The sequence below is a fragment of the Carcharhinus amblyrhynchos genome, chromosome 16, assembly GCF_965287045.1.
Source record: "Carcharhinus amblyrhynchos chromosome 16, sCarAmb.v2.hapA, whole genome shotgun sequence".
In the NCBI taxonomy this organism is placed as follows: domain Eukaryota; kingdom Metazoa; phylum Chordata; class Chondrichthyes; order Carcharhiniformes; family Carcharhinidae; genus Carcharhinus; species Carcharhinus amblyrhynchos.
This window is the reverse complement of record NC_137339.1, coordinates 21,554,792-21,573,754: the sequence shown is the minus strand read 5'-3', so window position 1 is coordinate 21,573,754 and position 18,963 is coordinate 21,554,792. Positions and strand designations below refer to the sequence as shown.

Genomic DNA, 18,963 nt, shown 5'->3' with positions numbered 1-18,963 from the left:
GAGTATATCCAGCGTGCTTGGAGTCCTTAATTATGCTGCCTGCTTTTCTGAGACCACTGTAGCATTGGCATGGAGGGACCAGAACATGTTGGTTATTTGGACACCTAAAAACTTGAAGCTCTTGACCATTTCTATTCCATCCCCATTGATGTAGACAGGGGTGTGTCCTCCACTATACTTCCTGATGTCGATGACTGTCTCCTTCATTTTGTTGACATTGAGGGAGAGATTATTGTTGTTGCACCAGTTCACCAGATTCTCTATCTTTTTCCTGTACTCCATGTCGTCATTGTTTGAGTTCTGACCCACTATGGTGGTGTCATCAGTAAACTTGAAAATTGAGTTGGGAGGGAATTTGGTCTTAGGGATATGGGAAGGGGTTGAGGACACAGCCTTGTGGGACACTGGTGTTGAGGATGGTCATGGAGGATTGTGTTGTTGCCTATCCTTACTGATTGCGGTCGATGGGTTAGGAAGTTCAGGATCTAGTCACAGAGGGAGGAGCCGAGCTGCAGGCCATGGAGTTTGGAGATGAATTTCATAGGAATAATGGTCATCTAAACATGAGGGCTGGGATTCTTCCAAAAAAATTCGAATTGCTGAATCCACTTAAGAACTGGAGAAACTCCTGCTGGTTTTCTTTTAAGTAGTATTTTCAAAATGAATCTCCCACATTCTGCACTGTAGACTACCTCAGGCAGATTCACTGTGAAAATCTGGGGCTGGAGCTTATTCCTTCTAGAGAGGCTTGCAGCATAGTGCTGAGTGGGCCACTGCGCATGTGCAACTCTGTCACAGCCGAGATCAGCACATGCACTGCCAGCCTACCGATCACTGGCCAGCCCCGTGACCCCGCACTGCAGGCAGTGCGGCTCCTCCCCGCAATCGCTGGCCTCCTGATGTACCTCTTTTCCCTCCACTCCAATGGCCAGACCTGATCAGCCCCTTCCCTCCCTCTTGCCACAGATCCTTATGCAGAGTGGCAGCGGGACACCCCTCACCTCTGCCGATCTTCCCAGGGTGCACCCCTCCTTGTCCCTGACCTCAACGGGGGTGGAGTGGTGGGGGGGGGGCCTCCATGGCTTTGCTTCACTCCAGCAGGGTCGGGTTGCCAGCTTCCTGTTAGTGGGGAGCTGATGTGAGCCACTCCTGGCTTGGGGGGGGAGGTTCCTGGAAACATGTCGAGGTTGTGGCACCTGCTAAACAGCATCTGTTGATATCTCCAGGCCCACTCCACTGGCTGGGGGAAATCGCCTCCAATATTGTTATCCTATTGAATTGCACACCGACACTTTGAAATGTCACTTTGTCACAGATGCACAGTTATTATTTAAAGCAGATATCTCACGTTGTCTCTATGCCCTTTATCTTGAGCCCTCAAATTGACCTAATTTGTCCAGATACAGCTGCTTAAGTTTATCATTTAGACCATTTTCTCTTGATATGTAATACAGGGGTTTTCAGCAGAGCGAGGGTTAATTTGGGACTGGGGAAACAGTACCACCTACATGGGTAAAGTTGCCACAATCCCAAATGACCAAAGGCTGCTCTCCCTTTTGAGGGGGAGAATTGACTGGTGGTGATTTAACTTGAGGATCACCACATCTCAGGCAAGCGGCAAGGTTGAGAAGGCGGGGTCTTTATGAGTAACCTTCATGAGTAACCACCTGCGTAGTGATAATAGAGAGTCATGTGATAGTAGACTGTGCGTAGTGGAGTCTGGAAGAAGCCACCAAGGACAGTAACGTTGCAGGGCTGCACCTTTTTGAGATATGCATAATTATAGGTTACCAATAAACAATTTAGGTTCAATCTGACAAGCCTTCAGACCTCTTTGTGAGAAATCAAACAACCGTACGAAGGAACAGGCTTTAAAGGGAGAACTTGGTTAAATATATCTCCAGTTTAGCAGCTGCAAATTGCAACTGTGCTGCGGCCTCTGGACTTGGACTATCAGTGAGAAATGGCGCAAGAAACCTTCTCTTGTTGAAAGGGGATTGCCTCCCCTTTCAGCGCTAAAATCAGTAATACCTTTTTGCAGGTGAATATATATATATATATATATATATATATAAATATTTAAACTAAAATATATTTTACGTAGGGTATATTTTTCAGACCTTGCTTCTCTGTTGCCACTTGTTTTGCCGCAGACTCTTTCCCATTATAGATTATTATATCTACAAATCTCCAGGAACCAATTACTAAACATAATTTTTTACAATGTTTGTTCGATGACATGTATTAGCGCTGTCAGATATGGAGTCTCCCACCTTCCTACTCATTGATGTCGGGCCCAACGTGTGTGCTGCTGCCTTGTCTTTATCAATGAAGACACCAAGGGCTGCATTGTGACGGGAGTAGGCTGCATCGACAGGACCATGGCATTTCTGTTGGAAAGCCTGGAATTTCAGATTTCTCCACATAATATGGATTTTAGTTGACTCAGAATACATAGTTTGGGTGTGATAGATTTCATGCTTGGAAGTCAACTTGATTGACAGTCTTGGCTTCCACTTGGGACATGGTCGGAGTAGACTACAGATGTAGGTATGTGGGGGGGTATTGAGGGGGATGAGGACAGGGACGGGGGCAGAGGGGCTGGAAAGGTCATGGTCAGATCTTTAACCCTGGAGCTGGGGGAGGGGGGCGGTGTGTGTGTGGATTCAATCCCTTATCTGGCAGGGGAGATTGGGTTAAGTACTTTAATCTCTCCCTGAAGCTGGCCACTGTTTAATTAGAGATCTTTGGCCTCATTAAAATATTTAAGTAGTCAACCCCCTTCTGGGACCAGATTGGCTACCCGCCCGTTGTCCCACCGTCAGTAAACCTGGATATGGGTAATTTGGAGGGGAGTTGAGTTGGGTTAGAGATTTCTGATGTTTTCACGTTTCACCCAGCTTCTACAACTTGTTTTTGGAAGTTAAGATTTAGCCTTGAGGATGCAGTGTTAAGCCAACCCATAAATGTATTGTACCTTAAGTTTGCCTTGCACTGCCCTCACAAACCGCAGATTCTCCTTCTTCAGTACCCATAAAGAAGGGACCCTTTTTTCTGCCAAATTCCTGTCTTTCCATTGCAGCATGGTTAAACTGAAGGACACCCCCCCCCCGCCACACACACACACACACACACACACACACACACACACACACACACACACACACACACACGAATTCAGACAAATCCTGAGACCATTTTCTGGTGCGAAGTGCAGAACTGCTTGAAAAGCAAGCTAATCTCCAGTCTCTTTAATCACTGTTATTTTAATCCTTACTGGTACACATTTCAGACCACGTTGCTGTGTATTTTCAGTTTTAAAACCAAAGGAATATAGATATAATGTCTGGAACCAAGCGCACATGTTTGCAGTTTTCATAGAATGACGGAGTTGTGGAATTCAATCCCTAAATCAACAAGACAAACCCTGCGCCATCATTTCTAGAAACTTTGGATTGTTTATTGATTGTCTAAACTGGCTGAAGAGGAATTTCCCAGATAATATTTCTCAAATTGGACTGGATTTTTGTCTTAATTTGGAACTCCCCTGACATTACACGGTTCTGGGTGGGTGAGAGAGTGAGTAATGTATAATTATGCATCATAATTGTGTGGGACAGGCTGGACAGACCAGGGAGGTTCTTTTCCTGTGTGTCATTGTTCACATTCAATCAAAATGCAAGTTGACTGATTCAGTCAATGCAAATTAGTGGCCCCCAGTGTTCCCTCTTACACGAACCAAGAGTTCATTGCTTGAATTATGCCACAAATGGGAGGTAATTATTTGTACCCAGCTTTGAATTCTCGAGTTTCCTAAACTGGTCCCATGTGTCAAATAACAGAGGTAATTAAGAAAATGCACACATTATATGAGAAATTATCTCATTTTCCTTACCTGATTTTATCTTTGCAGCCTGTAGTGAATGGAGAAAAAACCTACCAACTGGATCAATGGGAACAAACAACGCCACCCATTTCACAAAGTCCCAGCCCAAGTCCAAATCAGAGTGGAACAGACAGTACTGCAGGTAAGAATTGTAGAACTACATCAGTGTTATGTTCCAGCATTCTCACACTGCATTGATTGCAGTAACATTCCTATGTGATGAAATGCTCATTGATGATGCATAACCTTTGCATCCAGTTTCACTGAGCATTGTTACAAGCTATTGGTCTAAGATTTACCGGTTGATAGTTTAAAGCTTTGTCTGAATTCATGTTCGTTGTTACTCATTCCAAAGCAGTGCTGTTGCAAAACAAAAACAAATTCCTGGAAATGCTCAAATCGGCCAACATCTGTGGGGAGAAAAACAGATTTAATAGCTGGACTTATTCATCAAAGGTGGATTCCTGCCAGCAGGCCCGTGAACCACTTTGATGGTCTTCAGGATCCAAGGCTGCAATTGGGGAACTGTCCCTGTTGAGAAGTGATAAGGCTGCTGGCCAGTTGGAGGATGGCAGTTCTGCAGTGCACCCAGGAGCAATGGGGTAGTCAGGCAGATCAAAAAACAAAGAAAATTACTGCACAGGAACAGGCCCTTTGGCCCTCCAAACCTGCACTGACCGTGCTGCCCATCTTAACTAAAACCCCCTACGTTTCCAGGGACCATATCCCTCTATTCCCATCTCATTCATGTACTTGTCAAGATGCTCCTTAAAATCCACTACCGAGTCTGCTTCCACTACCGCCCCCAGCAAAGAGTTCCAGGCACCCATCACTCTCTGTGTAAAAAATCTGCCTCGTACATCTCCTTTAAACCTTGCGCCTTGCACCTTAAACTTATGTCCCCTAGTAATTGACTCTTCCACCCTGAGAAAAAGCTTCTGACTATCCACTCTGTCCATGCCTCTCATAATCTTGTAGACTTCTATCAGGTCTCCCCTGAATCTCCGTCACTCCAGTGAGAACAAACCAAGTTTCTTCAACGTCTCCTGACAGCTAATACCCTCCATACTAGGCAACATGCTGGTAATCTTTTCTGTACCCTCTCCAAAGCCTCCACATCCTTCTGGTAGTGTGGCAACCAGAATTGAACACTCTCTTCCAAGTGTGGCCTAACTAAGGTTCTATAAAGCGGCAACATGACTTGCTGATTTTTAAACTCAGTATCCCGGCCAATGAAGGCAAGCATTATGTATGCCCTCTTGACTACCTTCTCCACCTGCATTGCCACTTTCAGTGACCTGTGTACCTGTACACCAAGACCCCTTTGCCTATCAATACTCCTAGGCATTCTGCCATTTACTATATATTTCCTATCTGTATTTGACCTTCCAAAATGCATTACCTCACATTTGTCCGGATTAAACTCCATCTGCCATCTCTCCGTCCAAGTCTCTATATCCTGCTGTATCCTCTGATGGTCCTCATCGCTATCCGCAAATCCGCCAACCTTTGTATTGTCCGCAAATTTACTAATCAGTCCAGTTACATTTTCGTCCAAATTATTTATATATGTTACAACCATCAAAGGTCCCAGCACTGACCCCTGAGGAACACCACTTGTCACAGCCCTCCATTCAGAAATGCACCCTTCCACTGGTACCCGCTGTCGTCTTTAACCAAGCCAGTTCTGTATTCACCTTGCTAGCTCACCTCTGATCTGATGCGACTTCACCTTCTGCACCAGTCTTCCATGAGGGACCTTGTCAAAGACCTTACTGAAGTCCATGTAGACAACATCCACTGCCCTAACCTCATCAGTCATCTTCGTCACTTCCTTAAAAAACTCGATCAATGGCAAGAGGAGAGGTGAGCAAGCAATGGAGGGGAAAGCAGTGGCATTGCTGTGGGGCAGCCAGAGTTGGGAGTCCCCTCCATAGGCCAAAGAACAATCAAATAGGAGGTATCACTGAGCCTCCTGGGAGATATACAGGGTTCAGTCGGGGTTTCCCCATGAGGCAGAGTGTTTCTAACCCTCCCCTCCCCCGGCCATTGGAACTGGTATATGCCAGTGGCATTGTGCAGAAGCATTTAAACGCCCCCATTGGCCTCTGAATGGGAGGGCCATGCACCACTTATCCCATCACTGGCAAGAAGATGTGGTAACATGAAGAAGACAGGCATGCCATCACTCCCTTTTCCATGCCATCTTATGGGCCCCTTTTGGTCCATTCCCAGAGGGCTGATAAAATCTAACCCAATGTTTCAGGCCTGTGATTTTCATCAAAATTGAGAAAAGTATCGTTGATGCATCTCCCATTGGGGAATACTTTGGGCTAATGCAGTTGACCTTTTTTGTGACTAATGTGCAAAAGGTGATGCTGCTATTTGTTTCTTTCAATTATTTTTTCATCTTATTTGCATAAAATCTCTTTTTTTTTCTCAGCAAACTTTCATTTTGTTTTTGATATTTTAATGCTGTGAGGTGTTGTGATCTTTATTTTTGAAGTCTGTCTGTGATATGGGTGGCACGGTGGCACAGCGGTCAGCACTGCTGCCTCACCATGCAAGGGACACAACTTTGATTCCTAGCTTGGGTCACTGTCTGTGTGGAGTTTGCACGTTCTCCCCGTAGCAGCGTGGATTTCCTCCCTTAGTCTGTAAGACATGCTGGTTAGGTGCATTGGCCATGCTAAATTCTCCCTCAGTATACCTGCACAGGCGCTGGAGTGTGGCGACTAGGGAATTTTCACAGTGATTTCATTGCAGTGTTAATATATGCCTACTTGTGATGCTAATAAATAAATTTAATCTTAAACTTAATATACTTCCCTTCTCTGATGCACACCATTTCTTTTCCTTGTATTTGCTCCATTTCACATACAGATTGTATTCACTTTTTTTTGCTGTTATTTTTCCTTTGTTCCAACTTTCCCTATACTCTGTTGATGCAATGTTGTTCGTTTTGTTTGTGGATTTTTGATATTGTAAGTGTAAAATGTACCCATCATCTGTCAAATCTCTTCTCCCTTGGAGTTAATTTTTGTTGAGGTAGCATTTAGTGTGTGTTCCTAGTATCCTTGATTCAAGCATTGTATTGGTTCATTCACCAGATCATACAGAACAGTAAAGATTCCTACTGTATAATAGAGGAAAAATGTCAAGCTGTATTTCACTAATTCAGAACGGATAAGCAATTTAACATCCTGCTAAATTTGTTGACAAACTGGCAACGTTTTCAGAGCTAGAATTTCCAGTTCTGAATTTTGAACTTCATGTTTTTTATTGTCACAAGGCAATATCAGGTGGAATTTTCCATTTTTTTGCACAGTGCTGGCTGTGGTGAGAAAACTGGTGTGCAGCTCACGAGCGGCACTGCCAGCATTTCTCATCACATTATACGGCACTCTGTGCAAAAGAAAATCACCGCCACGCTGGTAGGGATAGGGCTAAAATAAGTCAGCAATGGTGGGAATCATGAGATAGGGCCTTCCTTTTCAATGGGTGTCCTGATTTCTGTGCTAAGAAATGACAAAGCGCACCCCGCCCACCTATGAGATCCCAACCCCCACAAAGACAAAGGAATCCTCCACTGACACAGGGAATCTCTTCTCGCCCACCCCCACCCCCACGAATCAGGGAACCCTTATCCCCAATGAGGGTTCCCCCACCAATGGAGCTCCCCAGAGGCGTCCATCTTAGCACTGCCCCTTTGAAGGGTAGTGTCAGGGACAAAGCCAATCTATTACTCAGCTAGGGTATTGCCCTCAGAGCTATAATTACCTGTGCGTCCATGGCAGATTGCCTTTGCCTGCTTTGCATTTTCCAAAATCTGTTGTAAACCTCATTGGCATGATATCATGAGGGCGAAGGTGGGTGGTATTTCTGAATAGTGGTGGGATGATATGGTGGGGAAGCTCTGTAATGAGATGTTAGTTTATTTAAATGAGATTCCTGACCTTTCTGCATGGGAACTTCATTATGTCACCCGTGCGGAACAGGGAAAATCAAACAGTGAGATCTTGCCAGCGAGATTCTCACCCGTGCAATATTTTGCGCCCAAGTCATCTTTTGCACTCACAGCAAACGCAGGCACAAAATCATGGCCATTGGATTCGAGAAGATGTGAGGTTGAACGATGAATGAAATTTTGAAGTCTCCCCTATATAATCCTTAATAGTGGAACAATAGCCTGTTAAATATGGAGACAGTAACAAATATGTCATCAAATCACTTGTCACTAGAGAGGTAGTGCTTGATAGACTAACGGGACTGATGGTGGACAAGTCCCCAGGACCGGATGGAATGCATCCCAGGGTTCTGAAGGAAATGGCAGAGGTGATAGTGGATGCCTTAGTGATTATTTACCAAAATTCACTAGATTCCAGGGAAGTGCCGGAAGATTGGAAAACGGCTAATGTTACGCCGCTGTTTAAAATGGTAGCAGACAAAAGGTAGGGAATTATAGGCCAGTTAGTTTAACGTCTGTAGTTGGAAAATTGCTTGAATCCGTCATCAAAGAAGAAATAGCGAGGCACCTAGAAAGGAATGGTTTGATAGAGCAGACGCAGCATGGATTCGTTAAGGGGACGTCGTGTTTAACGAATTTATTGGATTTCTATGAGGATGTGACTAGTGTGGTAGACAGAGGGGAACTGGTGGATGTGGTGTTTCTAGATTTTCAAAAGGCGTTTGATAAGGTGCCTCACAAAAGGTTGCCACAGAAGGTTAGGGTGCACAGAGTTGAGGGTAAGGTCTTAGCGTGGATAGAGGATTGGCTGTCTAACAGGAGGCAGAGAGTTGGTATCAATGGGTGCTATTCTGATTGGCGATTGGTGACTAGTGGAGTGCCGCAGGGATCGGTGCTGGGGCCTCAGCTATTTACCATTTATATAGATGATCTGGAGGAGGGGGCTGAGTGTAGGGTGATGAAATTTGCTGATGACACGAGGATGAGTGGAAAAGCAAATTGCGTGGAGGGTGTGAAAAGTCTGCAGAGGGATCTGGATAGGCTGAGCCAGTGGGTGAGGACCTGGCAGATGGAGTATAATATTAGTAAGTGTGAGGTTATCCACTTTGGCAGAAATAATAGTAGGCGGGATTACTATTTAAAGAGCGAAAAGCTGCGGCATGCTACAGTGCAGAGGGACCTGGGGGTCCTTGTGCATGAGTCGCAAAAACCCACTCTGTAGGTGCAGCAGGTGGTCAAGAAGGCGAATGGGATGCTGGCCTTTATAGCGAGGGGGATGGAATATAAAATTAGGGAGGTCTTGCTGCAACTGTACAGGGTACTGGTGAGGCCGCAGCTGGAGTACCGTGTGCTTTTTTGGTCGCCGCACTTGCACAAGGATATTTTGGCCTTGGAGGGAGTGCAGAGGAGGTTCACTAGGCTGATACCGGAGATGAGGGGGTTGGACTATGAAGAGAGACTAAATAGACTGGGTCTGTACTCGCTGGAGTTTAGAAGGATGAGGGGGGATCTTATAGAGACGTGTAAGATAATGAAAGGGATGGATAGGGTAGAGGTAGATAGATTCTTCCTGCTTAGAAAGGATAGCAGGACTAGAGGGCACAGCCTCAAGATAAGGGTGGGGGGGGCGGCGCAGTTTAAAACGGAGTTGAGGAGGAACTTCTTCACTCAAAGGGTGGTGAATCTCTGGAATTCTCTGCCCGTTGAAGTGGTGGAGGCTACCTCGCTATATATATTTAAGTCACGGGTAGATAGGTTTTTGACAGACAAGGGAATTAAGGGTTATGGGGAGAAAGCAGGAAAGTGGAACTGAGCCACTTCAGATCAGCCATGATCTTATTGAATGGCAGGGCAGGCTCGACGGGCTAGATGGCCTACTCCTGCTCCTATTTCTTATGTTCTTAAATAGTAATAATGGCAAACTAAACCCATGAGCTTTAACTTCACTCATTTCTGAATAAAGAATGGTTGGCAGTAGAAATAGGTGGACCCTTCCCTTGTAAACTGAAAGCAAGTATTGTAGTCTAGAATTGCTACTGAAAACAATCATGAGGTTAAGCAGCATTTGTGGAGAGATCTGGTGAGTTAACATTTCTGCTTCGTGAGTTTTCTGGAATTTAGGACAAATATGATCCAGCTTTGGGTGTTGAAAAGTCTTGGTGCAGTCTCACTAAGGTTATAAAGTCTAAGGAATTTAGCTATCACAGAACAATAAAATCAAGGATAAAACTCTTCAACAAACCCCTTACAGAGGTATTGCATTAGATTAGAACTGTTTCTCAGGTGAGCACTTAATTGAGTAATTTAATCTCTTTCATCATGTAATTCATGGGATTGAAACTGAAATAATCTGAGAAAAGACATCCCTTGGGCACGCGTTTCCACAGGATCAAAATCCTGTACCACCTATCAAAATCAAAAATGTTCTGAAATCCACATCAATGGCAACATACAAAATTGTATAGCCCAACATGCATGAAAAGTAAACATACAGAAATATTGGGTTGTATACAGGGAAAGAAAAGGCACAAAATAACAAAGACAATAAAAATACAGGCCATTTATTACACCATAAGACATAGGAGCAGAATTAGGCCACTCGGCCTGTAGAGTCTGTTCTGCCATTCAATCATGGCTGATATTTTTCTCATCCCCCTTCTCCTGCCTTTTCCCCATAACCTTTGATCCCCTTATTAATCAAGAACCTACCTGTCTCTGTCTTAAAGACACTCAATGACCTCACCTCCACAGCCTTCTGTGGCAAAGAGTTCCACAGATTCACCACCCTCTGGCTGAAGAAATTGCTCCTCATCTCTGTTTTAAAGGATGGTCCCTTTAGCCTGAGATTGTGTCCTCTGGTTCTAGTTTTTCCTACTAGTGGAAACATCCTCTCCACGTCCACTCTATCCAGCCCTCACAGTATCCTTAAGTTGCAATAAGATCCCCACTCATCCTTCTAAACTCCAACGAGTACAATCCCAGTGTTCTCAACTACCTTCATCCATTTGACACGTTAATCTGTGTAGGTGTTTAAATACACACACATCTCTTCCAATTCTATCTATCTGTTGCAAAGCTGCAGTCTATGTTTCTAAACCCTTTACTCTTATACGTTTGCAAGTGTCTGAAGTATCTTATCACTTCTTATGGAAGTTTCACGTTCTATTCACTCCTTGAGTAAAGAAATTCATCCATATTTCTTATATTTGGGATTTATTATTATGACCCTAGTTTTGGAATATAACACATTCTTTAACAGCTACTTCTGATTGGCAAAGAAGATCAAAGTTTCTCCCCAAAACTACGTTATATATTCTACCCCTCGTCCTCTAACACCACATTCTTTGATCTTATTCATCAATATGGGAACCTTATTTTAAGCCTGGTGTTACCTTTTTCCTGTTAGCTCCCCAAAAAACACACAAGGTTTGGTAATCAAGTATTTCTCTTTTGAATTTCTATGCTGTCTAGTCATTATTATATTTTTCTAGATGTCCTGTTTTTTTTTCCTTGAATAGGGATTCCATTTTTTCCTGGTTGATAATTTCCCGATAAACCTTTATCACATACAAGGACATTATCTGCAGAAACTAAATGAAATAGATTTCTACTCTAGCCTGTAAAGTGTCCATCCTCTGGAGAACCATACTGGTTCTATCACATAACTGTCACTAAGCTATGGAGACGTCAAAATGCTATTGTGAGGCAACAAAAATCATGAGTCCACGAAAAATGAGGAAGAAACTTACCAGTTAGAAATCAGGAGTATTGGGGGAGTTGAATCCAACACGTTTGTGTTGGGAAAATTCGTGCTGAGAAACAAGCTGAGAATGTTGGATTTCATTTTTCACCAAGTCAATTTTGTTGCATGCTTGGAAACCTGCAATGATCTCAGCAATACAGACTAATGAAGATATAAAAGGACTCAGTGAACTGAATTCATGGGAGAAGATACACCAGTATCAAAAAGCTAACTATTCCTGACGTTATTTGCTCCTTACACTGAGGATGATGCGAGGCTTTGTAAGTCAGGGAGAGAGTGGCGCAATGGAATTGGTTTTGGACTGCTCAAGTCAAAGGCCTAGCACAGACATATGACCAACTGGTTGGCTTTAAAGCCATCCAGTTGGTCATTTGTCTGTGCATCCATGCTTTTGACATTGCATCCATGCTTTTCAAATTGCTACTAGAATACTTATTGTAAGGTCCTGGTATAAAAGGGTGGCACTGCTGCCTCACAGCGCCAGGGACCCGAGTTCAATTCTGGCCTCGGGTCACTGTCTGTCTGTGTGGAGTTTGCACATTCTCCCAGTATCTGCATGGGTTTCCTCTGGGTGCTCTGCTTTTCTTCTACAATCCAAAGATGTGTGGGTTAGGTTGACTGACCGTGTGAAACTAACCCTAGTGTTAGGAGGGTTAGCAGGGTAAATTTGAGGGGTTATGGAATAGGGCCTGGGTGGGATTTTGGTTGGAGCAGACTCGATGGCTGAATGGCTTCCTTCTGCACTGTAGGGATTCTATGATTCTGGGATTCTAAATACATCCTGTTCCCTAGTGGAAATAAGATAAAAACAAAAGTACTGTTGTTTTGATAATTATAACTAGTAGTGATTAGATTTCAAGGTCCATTTTTCACAAAGGACCTTAAGACCAAAATTATCTTTTAGATAAAGCAGACAGGCAATTTTACATTTTTACCACTACAATTTTCAGGGACTTGATGCTGTATTACATCTTGTTCAATGAAGAAAAAATAGGTGATAGATTAAAAGTGAAAAATGTCATTTCAGCAATGGAAAAGAACAGTATCCCAGTTGGTGAAATTCAGACCTGGGCTATAAATACATTTTTTTTTAAAAAGATGGGAATGCAGATAGAAAAGACCATTTTTTTTTTAAAAACGGCCAACGGTGATTTGATTTTTACACATTGGTAGACTGAACATAAAAACGAAGAAATTATTATTGAATTTATACAAGATATTGGTTCGGTCACATTGGAGTATTGTGTACAATTGGCAGCCCTTTGTAAGAAGGATATTAAAGCTATGGAAAGTATATAGTGGCCATTTACTAGAATGATACCAAGAATAAAAGGCTCTAATTATAGGCAAAGTCTTGATTAATTGAGACCTTTTTGCTGGAATAGGTTAAGGGGGGGTGGGGTATCTGAGATTTCCTGAATTGTGGAAGGTTTTGAATAGGTTCATAGTGACAGAATGTTGGTGAATTGGTAATGAGGGAGCTTACCCTGGGGATTTCCATTAGAATAATGAAAAGGACAGTTTGGAGAACGTTTATTTTTTGCACATGGAGTTATTTGGATTTTCAGGGCTTTAATAGAAGCAGCCATTCTGGCAATGTCTTGCGGACAGGATTTTGCTGACCCTGGGTGGTGGGCTGAGAAGAGGGATGGTCAGCAAAATAGCAGCAAGTCTTTCATGATGGTTCTCTGATGCCAAAGGGTAGTCTATTTAAATAATTAAATGCCTAACAAGGGCAATTTCCCCAGGCCTGCAGTAGTTTGTCAACAATAGAGTGATTCACTGCCACTTTGGTGGGGGGGGGATCATCCTGGGGTCCATCAGTGCTTGAAGATCCAGGGCTCAAAGTGGGGCTGCAGTCAAAGATGGCAAGACCATAGCTCCATTAGGCCATCTGGTGGGGCTTACCTGCTTAACTTCTTGAAATTTTAAATTAAAACTTACCACTCCAACCTTTCGAGCTCTGGGATAATGTCAGCAGCACCCAACTCTCCAAGGACTGCTGAAGCTCTAATCCTGTTGGCCTTCTAATTGGGTCTCCAGCATCTGCATCCTGACTGTTGTCCTTAATTGGATACTGAGCAGGAAGCAGCTAATTAGGAAGCCACCCATGGGAAAATAGCCGAGCTGATACTTGTGTTGGCATTTGCATGATCCCCCTTTCGTCCCGACCCAGAATCCCAACGTCCCTGGTGAAAGCCTGCCCTATAACAATTTCTATAGAGAGTTGGTAAGGCTTTAAAAATAAAAACGGGTGCATGAAAAGGGAAAGGAATTAGAGTTGTTGTAGACCATTTCAGTTGAAACACCTACTTGGTAAGTGCATTGAAACACAATGCACTTACAGGCCTTCCTCAGTGATGTAATTCTTATGAGTCTGTGTCACATTAAATCGTATACTCCTTACCAGAAATCAATATGAAGCTTTGGATGAAGTTTGTACTACGGTTTCCAAACAGTACATAAATGTGATTGCAACTGTAGTGCTACGGTTTACAGTTTAGAGATAAGTTAAAACTAGATCAACAAAATATTCTGCAGTTGGAACAAAAAAGAATATACAAAGATACCACTTTAGAATGATGAAGGGCTTCTGTACTTGTTTTCTCTTACTTATCCTACATTCTGTGCATTGTGATAGAATAAATAGGTGTTCACGAAATTCATCATTTATGAGTAAGGCTGTAATTAATGGATCTGTGGTGGCACTGGAGAGACAAAGAATTATTCCTGAATGCCTTAATTAGCTTGAGGCCCCTTTTTCACTAAAGGACCTACTAGATCATTCATTATGTCCATTAGAAGGTTGAACCTGCAACAGAGCACCAAGCTAGAAATTTAACAGAATTAAATAAGCAACGCTCTCAAATCTCATTGTGTCTGCTGATTAATTGATGTACTCATTTATTTTTTAATGCCTGTTATCTTAGCATTGAACAAAACGATAGTTTGCTAGTTAAAAGCAGTGTTCAGGGAGCAAGGATTGTTTTAGCTTATTTCAATTCAGACTCGAAGAAAATAAATACGCTTATTAAGAGAGGCTGAAGCATGTTTTAAAGCTAATTTAATCCATTTTCATTTATTAATTTGTGAATTTCTCAACTGATTCAGTGAGTGAATTTCCTGCACCCCAGCTGTTTTTGAGTTGAAAAGATCATTATTTAACTTCTGGAGCCTGTCTCGGGGGACTCTTTTAATGTTGAATTTACATTGCAGTGCCACAATAGAGAGCACGGGGGTCATTCTTGCCACAGCTACTTCACTTATACTGCAATGAAGCCATACTGAAATGGAGGAAGGTATGGAGGTAACAGCAAAAAAAAAATGATTTGCAGCAGTCCAGTTTCTCTCCTGGCACAATTCAGGAAGCTGCAGAAAGATTATGCCTTTTACTCAAGTTTTAACTCGCTTCAGTTTTTTTCCCCCCTTTTAAGAAGGCTGTTTATCTTTCACAGATTCTGACATGGAGATTGCAGATGGAAGACCAAAGGGAAAACTCAGGTGTCAAGCTGGCTGTGAAGAGGTGAGATTCCTTTGAGTATTACATCGACCCTAAATATTTCCAGTAATAGCTGTACATGTTCGACAGAGTCTGGATGAATACAGCAAAGTACACTGGACTTTATTTATATCTTAAACTTTTCAGATTAACCTTCAAAAGATGTATCATTCAACATATTTGTTAAGAAGAAAATAATTTTCTGCTTACAACTTGGAAGAAAAATACAGAGTGCACTGCAGTGTGTCTACCGATAATATGTTTTGAATGGTTTTGGAATTGTGAACTAGGTTGCAGAATTAAAGTTATCGGGGTGGGGTGGATTTTTGGCCCCCATTTTTGATAGGTGGGGGTAAAGAATTGTGGGTGAGTCCCAAAATGGCTCCGTTGGGATTTCCCTGTCCGATTCTCCCCACCAGTGACAGTGTGAACTCCATACCATACACTGAGTGGGTCTCCCTGCTATATCATCCCCTGAGGTTAGGGAATCTATTCCCACCCCACCACTGGCCAGGGGAGAGCAATCATGCTTTGGCACAGCCTCCTGATAGGGGAGGGTGGTGATGTGTTCAGTGGGGGTGGGCCAGATGTTCCGTGGCATGATCTTTTGAGAGCTGCTGTGTTGCTGGTTGGGCAGACTCATTCAGAGCCTGCCCAGCCAGTGTGTCATTGTGGGACCCTCTCCCTGATTATTCTTTGGCAATATGGCGGAAAAATGCCAGCCGTGCCACTGGCAGGCTACACATCGCTTTTCTTGCCTGAGTTGACACTTTGCCAAAAAAAGGCAAGATTCCACCCATCATCTTTAATCTGGAATTTGTGCCATGAGCATTTTGCATCTGTACCATTAGGATAGCTTGCATCTCAAAAATCTGTGATTGCATCCTTGCAAGGGGTTGACTAGGGCTATTGGGAGAGCATTTAAACCAATATGGCACAAAAGATTAAAGAAAGCGAGTCGACTAGGTTAAAAGCAAAATACTGCAGATGCTGGAATCTGAAACAAAAACAGAAAATGCTGGAGAAACTCAGCAGGTCTGACAGCATTCCCAAATGATTATGATAACTCCAAGTTCGTCAAAGCTCAGAATCCTGAAATGCTACATCACATCAATTTTGTCATACATTAGCAAGTGCTGCCTAGTTGTGGTTTCTGAGGTGAACGATGAACATATCTTGGACAAGTCACACTGTCAATGAAGAGGTGCTCAATAAATCCGCGACCAAAAGAACTCAGCTGACCAGGATCAGGAAGAAACAGTTGGAATTTCTTGGGCATATAAGAATAAGCAATGATTTAGAAAGTCTGATGGGGAAGATCATTGGTAAGGTAGATCGAAGTACATAAAGAACAATCTTCTTACAGAGCCTGGTAAACTGAATAAATATACCATCAATGAAGATGCTCCACACCTTCGGAGCAAGATTAACGGAGAGGGCCATGATTGCCAATGCCATCTGAGGGCATGGTGCCTGAAGAGAGAGAGAGAGTGACTGCTTCTATGCAGCAGTGACTGTAGCATGGTTGGTAGCAGGCTGCTGACTTTCAGTGGGGAAGGCTGCAGGTGGTCAGGCAAGACAACCATGAGCAGTTCTGGCCATAGAAGGCTTGACTGAGGACAGTACCATCTCTATATGGGCAGCAAAGAAAGGGCTGGTTGGCTAATGGGAAAAACACCGGTAGAGTGGTAGGGCGCACTCTGAGTGAGGACATCAAGTTAATGCGCCGCGGAGCCACAGCCAGTCCCCTGAGGTAGCGTCTCAGTTATGTGTTGGAGGACAGATTGCTGACCTGCTATAAGGGCCTGCAAACCCCTTTTCACATTGTTTCCTGAAGCCGTGATGTCCACAGTCTGATCCCCCACGGCAGCAACCTGAGTTGGTGTGACCTCAGTCGCAGCCCTGAGAAGTTGAATGGCTTCTGCTTGTGCTGCAATGGAACCTGACACATTGGCCAACAGATGCTACATCACAATTGGGCCCACAAGTGTAGTCAGAGTTGATCATCATTTCCATGCAGGAAAGGACTGGCCCCAAGCTCTGTGCCAAGATGCTGGACTCCTCCATTTTTGTTGGCACGTCTCCCAATGGAATTATTTCAGTGAGTATATTCATCAGCTGTTTTCTGTAGGCCGCTCCATTCGAAGTCTTCACCTGAGTTCTCCGCAGTGGGGCTCTTATATGACTTTGCTCTCTAGTGAGCTGACACATGTGTTACCCTGGTCCACTGCTCTGGCTGCATGCCAGGCTGGCCTGGTGTTCCCAGCCTCTAAGCCACTATTTAAAGTACATGCAATATTAGTACCAGAACTGGTGGCTGCAAGCTTGAGTGAGTGGTGGTGCTTCGACATTGGAGACCAGAACCTCCAAGGTATTCTATGAAGTTAGCCGAGACCCTAACTTTTACATTTGATTTTGGCGTTAGGGTGAACAGAAGGTGTATCCCTTCAGGATATGATTCAAATGACGCACTAGGAATCTTTTTTCAAAATAAACTTTATCTAAGAATACAGTTAGAAGAGAACAAAACAATTAATATAACTTCTACCGATTAAAAGATTTAAATATGACAAAACATAATTCTTAACAGCTAGCTATCTCTACTGTTCCAGTTCAGCAGTATTCCCCCATAGACAGAAATCCCTTCTGTAAAACCAGTTAGCCACAGAAAGCAAAGATGTTTATATGATGCTGGATGTCCAGCTTTTTAACACTTCTGAATAGAGATCCAGACAACAGCTTTTAGAGAGGGCTATATCCTCAAAACAATAAACCTTCAGTGAAGTAAACCTAGCCTCTGGCAGGAGCCAGTCACACACACGCTCTCTCTCTCTCCTGCCCCCCTCTTAACTCAAAAAAGCAGCATCTAAGCTTGAATATTCTGTGTAAACCTATCTTCACCCTGTCACATGACCCACACCTGTCAATCATTCCAATCAAGCCTCACTGTAAAATCCCTGGGGAATACCATTAGTTCAGATTAAGCAATTATGCTGCTGCAGCAACAATACAGAATGGCGATTGTAGATAGAACAGCATCAATAAAATAGAAGGGTTTCGTTAAGGGGAAATCGTGTCTGACAAATTTACTGGAGTTCTATGAGGATGTGTCTAGGGCGGTGGATAGAGGAGAGCTGGTGGATGTGGTCTTTCTTGATTTTCAGAAGGCGTTTGACAAGGTACCTCACAAGAGGTTATTGCAGAAGGTTAGGGGACATGGAGTTGGGGTAGGGTGTTAGCGTGGATAGAGGATTGGTTGTCAAATAGGAGGCAGAGAGTGGGGGTTAATGGGTGCTATTCGGATTGGCGGTTGGTGACTAGCGGAGTGCCCCAGGGGTCGGTGCTGGGGCCTCAGCTATTTACCATTTATATAGATGATCTGGAGGAGGGAACCGAGTGTATGGTGTCGAAATTTGCTGATGACACCAAGATTGGTGGAACGGCAAATTGCGTGGAGGGTGTGGAGAGTCTACAGAAGGATCTAGATAGGCTGGGCGAATGGGCCAGGAACTGGCAAATGGAATTTAATGTTGGCAAGTGCGAGGTGGTCCACTTTGGTAGGAAGGATTACTACTTACTTGGCGAAAAACTGCAGCAGGCGACGGTGCAGAGGGACCTCGGGATCCTTGTGCATGAGTCGCAAAAACCCAGCTTGCAGGTGCAGCAGGTGTCAGGAAGGCGAATGGGATGCTGGCCTTCATAGCGAGGGGGATTGAATATAAAAGTAGGGAGGTCTTGCTGCGGCTGTATAGGGCATTGGTGAGGCCGCAGCTGGAGTACTGTGTGCAGTTTTGGGCGTCGTACTTACGCAAGGATATTTTGGCCTTGGAGGGAGTGCAGAGGAGGTT

At 43.7% G+C, this 18,963-nt stretch overlaps 1 protein-coding gene across 7 annotated transcripts in view; it reads left to right on the top strand.

Annotated features, from left to right (window-relative positions):
* dnmt3bb.1 (DNA (cytosine-5-)-methyltransferase 3 beta, duplicate b.1) overlaps positions 1 to 18,963 on the top strand; it is a 245,309-nt gene that overhangs the window by 65,218 nt on the left and 161,128 nt on the right. For all 7 annotated transcript variants that reach the window (XM_080204810.1, XM_080204812.1, XM_080204806.1 and 4 more), the window contains exons 3-4: positions 3,914 to 4,028; positions 15,072 to 15,139. In XM_080204810.1, coding sequence (XP_080060936.1) covers positions 3,914 to 4,028; positions 15,072 to 15,139 — 183 coding nt within the window. The remainder of the gene's footprint in view (positions 1 to 3,913; positions 4,029 to 15,071; positions 15,140 to 18,963) is intronic.